The sequence below is a fragment of the Sciurus carolinensis genome, chromosome X, assembly GCF_902686445.1.
Source record: "Sciurus carolinensis chromosome X, mSciCar1.2, whole genome shotgun sequence".
Lineage (NCBI taxonomy): Eukaryota > Metazoa > Chordata > Mammalia > Rodentia > Sciuridae > Sciurus > Sciurus carolinensis.
In genome coordinates, this window is record NC_062232.1 from 127767184 (window position 1) to 127773826 (window position 6643).

Consider the following 6643-nt stretch of genomic DNA (forward strand, 5'->3'; position numbering starts at 1 on the left):
TTGGTGGAGAGCACAGGATGGGTGTGGGGGTTTCATCTTTAAGAAGGGAACACATTTCCACTTAGAGCTTTTTAGCTCGAGAAAATGCAATTTCAGGTTTCAGCAGTGGTTTTCCCCCGGTTAAAGGTCTCAATGTTGAAATCGATCAATGAACCGGTCCCCTGACCACCTCCCTCCCCCAAGTGGGTCTTCTCCTTACCCGGGGCAGGGGGGCTGCTGTGTCCAGACGGTGGCGCTCCCGCCCAGTGCAACCCCTCTCCCCAACTGCGAGAGGGCTGGCACGGACCAAGTTTCAAGGTGTTCGAAGAAATTTCCTGGGAGGCTTCGGGGGCTGGGGGAATTACAGACACGAGCTGTAACTTTTTTGCAGTTGGCAGAAATCCACTCCTATGACCAAGGCTGTTGAGGGTGCCAGTGTCCTGATCGCGCCCCCTTATTTTGTCAGAACATTCAGAAATTGGGTGTCGGGTGAACTTCAAGATACGGGGCGCAAGGCAGAGAGCCCTGACGTCTGGGAAGGGAGATCCACGGAATAGCGGTTGGCCCGACGTGGAAGGAATGGAAATGAGAGACTCCCCGGCAGGGGATGACAACGGAGAGAATCTGAGCAGAATGCTGACTGGAGGGGGCTGACGCTGGTCTGTCCGCGGCTACTTGGCTGCTCCGCGGGGCACCTCGGCTCCCTTTTCCACCGCTGCAGCGCAGCTTGCGCAGCCTGACCGCTCCGCACCACCCTAAGGAAAGTGCCAAACACCTGGAGAGAGGAAGGAGGCCGGAGGCGCTTGCCTTGGGTTTCTTCGAAGAGCGGCAGCCCCAGAAAAGGGCTTTCTTGTCCATTTTATTTTATCCCCAAACAGCTCTTGAACTCCCGCCTCTGGGTGCTGGCAGCTGGGAGGAAAGAGTTCCCCGCTCTCGTTTGCTTGAAAGCTGGGGACTGACTGTTCACTGACTGCCTCCTTTCGCTGTCTGGGTGCAGATCCATGCCCCGCTTCCAGAGTAAGGCACAGGGTACATTTCTTCATGGAGAACGCAAGACCAATACACCCGACTGCGCGGCTTAATCGCTGTTTCAGCTAAGGGATCCACGTGGCTCCCAGCGTGTACTCTCTAGAGAGTAGGGTTCCCTATGTGGAGTAGGGACGCCCATCGCCCGTCTTCTGTTCCCCACGGGGTGCAAAAGGCTCTGGATTGGCAAGAGCACTGGTAGTGGGATTAACCTATTAAGGAAACTGTAGTGGTGAGGGTCTAGGATTCAAGGTGCCATCTACAGTTCCCCCAGGACCCCTTCAGCTGCAGACTGGCTTGGGCTGTCACTAGTCCCTGAGTAGGACCCTATGACCCTGCTCTGCAATCTACAACTCTTTGCCAGGTGTTTGTGTGAGGGGGGGAAGGAGAAAAACTAGCTAGAAACGGCTATGCAGCGGCTGTTAGGGAGGGGGAGGTGGATTCTGAGCTAGTCAGGATGCAGGTACCTGAGGGATTTGGGAGGGGGGAGCTGGCTAGAGGGGAAGCACATACAAGGCAGTCGGAAGCAAGATGACACCTCTTTGTGGATTCGTCCAAGAAAAGTGGTGACTAAGGCGGGGGTGGTCAAGGAGTTCTGATTGGTCAGGGGGAGGGGCTAGGGGTGGGGCTAGCTGCCTCTAGAGGCTTTAAAAGCTCATCGGAGAGGGGCCGTACGCTGTCATTTGCTCTCTGAGCCTCAGAGAGGTAGGCACGCTTTCCCGGAGCTCCCGGTGACAGCGCCGGTGTTTACAGTCCGGACCCGCAGCTGCTCTCCAGCGTGCCAGGAGATCTTAGCGGTCTCCATGAGCAACATGGGACCCACCCTGGCGGTTCCCACACCTTATGGCTGTATTGGCTGTAAGCTGCCGCAACCCGACTACCCACCGGCTCTGATCACCTTCATGTTCTGCGCGATGGTTATTACCATCGTCGTAGACCTGATAGGCAACTCCATGGTCATTTTGGCGGTGACAAAGAACAAGAAGCTCCGAAATTCTGGTAAGCCATCATTCCAACCCGCTACCCAGTGTGCAGCAACTTACAATCCCCAGGGTGGTGTTTGGGTGCCCCGAATAGAGACTCCCTCACATTGAAAGTCCCTACTCCCAATTTTCAGCAAACCTGGGTGTGGGGTGGGTGATGTTGTGCCGGGGTCCACGAAATTAAAGCTTCTCAAGGTTGGGGGAGTTAAGAAAATTAGCTTAGGACATCGACGAGCAAAGCCCGGGTTCCCGCGGTGCACGGGAAGCCGGCTGAGCTCTGTCGGGTCAGGGAAGTGACACGGAGAGAGTTGGCACCTGAGCGGAAAGCCTGGCGGCCGCCCGGGGACAGCCAGCCGAGCCTGACACCACAGGGGTGGCTGCGCCGAGGCACCTCAGGCCGAATTGACACGGAGGGAGCAGCGGCGTTGCGCCTGAGAAAGTTAAGTTCGCAGCGGCCGCGGCGGCGCTGACCGGAGCGCAACGCTGCGGCCGTGCCCATGCCGGGTCGAGACCCTGCTCACCGCAGCCTCGGAGCTCCAGCGCGGCTCCTGGGCGACGGAGCCCAGACCCCCCGCACCCGAGTATCGAGCCGGGAGGTCTGAGCCCGCTAGAGCCGAGCTCCGTCCGCCCGTCCCAGGGCGCACGGCAGGAGAGAGGCGTTCGGCGGGCTGGCGCTGCAGGTGGTGGCAGCGACGGCGGCGACAGCGGAGATCCTTGAGGTTTGTAAGCAGGGTACTGGGGGTCGCGGAGTGGGGCGGTGGAGAGGTTCAGGATCTCAGCGCCAGGGACTGGGGTGGTGGAATAGAAGGCAGCAGAACCGGGTAAGGATCGGCGGCAGGGTGTTCCGAGAGTTCTACGGGAAGGCGAGGGTCTCAGACTACAAAGCGCCGGGGTCTGGGAGCGACGAGCGGGGCTTCCCTTGCTTCCAGCGGTTACAGAGGGATCAGGGCAGCAGCGAGTGATGCTGGGGGTGGCGCGGGAGGATGCAGAGCGCTGGGACTTAAGTGGTGGGTGGGGGTGGCAGACACCGCAAAGCAGTGAGCCCCGTTTTCAGGTTGGGCGGGAGAAGGCTCCGGAGGGAAGGGGGAGTGGCGAGGGTCCCAAACTCCGTGCTCAGCCGGCGGGAGGGAGAGGGTGGCGTCCAGGGAGGGTCTCAGCCGCCAAGGTCTCAGTCAGCTTTGGTGGAGGGGAGCCTAGTAGTCTAAGGAGGGGGGTGGCAGACCTACCAGACTTGCGCGGGAGGGGCGCAGAGGAAAAGAGGGTCTGGGGTCTGGGAAAATACTTTGCTGGGACAAGGAGGTCAAAACGCACAAATTTCAAAACTTAGTCACAGAGTCATTAAAAGTTTTCTTTCAAACTCTGGTGGGTGCGTCGGACTTCTTGGTACCCCAGAGACGCGGGGCAGCGACTTGGACCTCACCTTCACCGCGGTGGTGCAGTCTGGAGGTGCAGACTTACGGAGCCCTGGAGAACCACTTACAAAACCCGTTTTCTTTGCTTTTCTTCTTTCCTTTTCTCCTTCTCTTTCCTTTCCTTCTATAATTCAAATAAACTTTTTTATGATTGTTGTGGTTTCGTTTTTTAAAGCTTTGCTTGTTTTTCCCACATTTCTTTCCCAAATTCGTTATTTTGAAGGAAAACCCTAGAAAGAACATTTTTCCGTAGAAAGAGCTGAGACCAAATCTTGGCAGTGTTGGCGGATGGAGGCAGAAGGAGCCGTACCTTTGCCCTTTTAAAGAGTCCTATTTTCTCCCAGTCCAAGACGAAGTGCAATATTTTGCCAAACCAATGCTAATTAGCAATAAGGTGTTTCCAAAGAAAAAGGGCTCGGCGCCTGCACTTTGCCTCTTCTACTTTTTGTGAAAGGTTTTCCGAAAAAAAAAATCACACCTCTGCCCTACAAAACGGGAATGGGGGGACCTCTTTCACGTTCCTGTTTAGCCCTCGGGCTCCAGTAAAGCTCAGTGCCAGGGGCCAGGAACCCGGAACCCGTGCAGGTTGCTGAACGGGCTAGTGCCCGGCTCTGCGTGCAGACGGGATTTTCCTCCATCTGCGACAACTCTCAATTTCTTTGGTCTCAGACTCAATTTTACAGGGCGTTACCCCTTCCCTCAGGTTTTACTCTTAGGTTATCTGGAAAATGGTAAGTATTTGGGCTCAGTCTTTGATTATTGTCTGATTTTTTTTCAAAAGCAACACTTAAGAAAACGGTCTGTAATGCCCTTTATCAGAATATTCTCTTTAGATAGGATTTCACTATATATTCAATGCAGGGCTAGAAAATGAGAGGGCTAATTATTTATTATTATTAATATTATTATTGTTATTATTATTAATAATATTATTATTATTATTCGGATGGGGGCTTCCTGACACTCCTGCATTCTCCTTGCCCCACCCTAGCTGTTTCCTAAGGACAACTCCGTCTACCTCCTTCTCTCCTCCTGCTTTCTCCAGTGTGGAAAAAGTTTACATTTTGTTTTTCTCTAAAATGGCCTCATCGTGACTGCTCCTCACAATGCTTTTGTACTCACTCTTTCTGTCTTTTGTTCGCTTCTTTCCCAGAGCAGAGGTGACACTGAAAGGAAAAAAGGTGGGCAAAGACAGGTCTCCAGAACCTAGATGTATATCTGAATCACCTGAGACCTGCTTGTAAAATGACGATAAAAACACGACTGCATTTCTTTTTAAAAAAATTCTAGAATTCTAAATTGTCACCAGTACAGTTGACTTTTCCCTCCACCTTAAATATATAGATTTCCACATTTTAACCATTTATTCTTTGTCTTCTCCCCTTTTCTCCCCCCACCATTTTTTTTTCCAGGCAACATCTTTGTGGTCAGTCTCTCTGTGGCTGACATGCTGGTGGCCATCTACCCCTACCCTCTGATGCTGCATGCCATGTCCATTGGGGGCTGGGATCTGAGCCAGCTCCAGTGCCAGATGGTCGGGTTCGTCACAGGGCTGAGTGTGGTCGGTTCCATCTTCAACATCGTGGCCATCGCTATTAACCGTTACTGCTACATCTGCCACAGCCTCCAGTATGAAAGGATCTTCAGTGTGCGCAATACCTGCATCTACCTGGTTGTCACCTGGATCATGACCGTCCTGGCTGTCCTGCCCAACATGTACATTGGCACCATCGAGTATGATCCTCGCACGTACACCTGCATCTTCAACTATCTGAACAACCCTGTCTTCGCCGTGACCATCGTCTGCATCCACTTCGTCCTCCCTCTCCTCATAGTTGGTTTCTGCTACATCAGAATCTGGACCAAAGTGCTGGCAGCCCGTGACCCTGCTGGGCAGAATCCTGACAACCAGCTTGCTGAGGTTCGCAATTTTCTAACCATGTTTGTGATCTTCCTCCTTTTTGCAGTGTGCTGGTGCCCTATCAACGTGCTCACTGTGTTGGTGGCTGTCAGTCCAAAGGAGATGGCAGGCAAGATCCCCAACTGGCTTTATCTTGCAGCCTACTTCATAGCCTACTTCAACAGCTGCCTCAACGCTGTCATCTATGGGCTCCTCAATGAGAATTTCCGACGAGAATACTGGACCATCTTCCATGCTATGCGGCACCCTATCCTGTTCCTCTCTGGCATCATCAATGATATTCGTGAGACGAGGGAGGCCCGTGCCCTGGCCCGTGCCCGTGCCCGTGCTCGTGACCAAGCCCGTGAGCAAGATCGTGCCCGTGCCTGTCCTGCTGTGGAGGGAACCCCGCTGAATGTCCGGAATGTTCCACTGCCTGGTGATGCTGCAGCCGGCCACCCTGATCGTGCCTCTGGTCACCCCAAGTCCCGTTCCAGGTCTGCCTCTGCCTACCGCAAATCTGCCTCTAGCCACCACAAATCTGTTTCTGGTCATTCCAAGGCTGCCTCTGGCCATTCCAAGTCTGCTTCTGGCCACCCCAAGTCTGCCACTGTCTACCCTAAGCCTGCCTCTGTCCACTTCAAGGCTGACTCTGTCTATTTCAAGCCTGCCTCTGTCCATTTCAAGGGTGACTCTGTTCATTTCAAGCCTGCTTCCAAGTCTGCCATTGGTTACCATGTCTCTGCTGGCAGCCACACCAAGTCTGCCTTCAGCCCTGCTACTAGCCACCCTGAATCCACCACTGACCATGTCAAGCCTGCTCCCAGCCACCCTGAGTCCACCGCTGCCGACTACCTTGAGCCTGCCACCACCAGCCATCCTGAGCCCACTGCTGCAGGCCACCCTGAGCTGTCTGCCTCCCACTGCCCTGAGACCATCGCTACTAGCCACCTCGAGTCTGATGTCACTGACCTCCCTGAGTTTGCTTCCAGTCTTCCCACCGTGTCCCTTGAGCCTGCTGCTGACCTTCCTGACCCTGCTGTAGGCACTCCTGCCACCAATGATTACCAGGAGGTTGTAGTTATTGATGTTGAGGATGATTCTGATGAGATGGCTGTGTAAAAGTGCTCTTGTGGGTGGCCAAGCAGTGGTCCACTTTCCAGTATGTTCTGCATATGCGATCCAAAGTGAGATACATTTACTACATCTATACACAGAGACACACTGACCCACAGACATGGCATAAGCTACATCCACCTTTCAGGCATACTCCTCCTTGATATCATGTACTCTAAAAAAGTGTGTGTGAGTGTGTGTGTATGTGTGTGCTTGCTATTCTAGAG

At 53.8% G+C, this 6643-nt stretch overlaps 1 protein-coding gene across 1 annotated transcript; it reads left to right on the forward strand.

Annotated features, from left to right (window-relative positions):
• Window positions 1-1817: 1817 nt before the first annotated feature.
• Window positions 1818-6422, forward strand: Gpr50 (G protein-coupled receptor 50). Its single transcript, XM_047535099.1, has 2 exons — window positions 1818-2004; window positions 4813-6422. The coding sequence occupies exons 1-2, from the start codon at window positions 1818-1820 to the stop codon at window positions 6420-6422; spliced, it is 1797 nt and encodes a 598-aa protein (XP_047391055.1).
• The last annotated feature ends 221 nt before the right edge of the window (window positions 6423-6643 follow it).

Bases quoted from the DNA above. Each gene is read 5' to 3' on its own strand.
- Gpr50 (XM_047535099.1), top strand. From the start codon at position 1,818: ATGGGACCCACCCTGGCGGTTCCCACACCTTATGGCTGTATTGGCTGT. The intron at 2,005-4,812 runs GTAAGCCATCAT...TTTTTTTTCCAG, and splicing joins CAAGAAGCTCCGAAATTCTG to GCAACATCTTTGTGGTCAGT.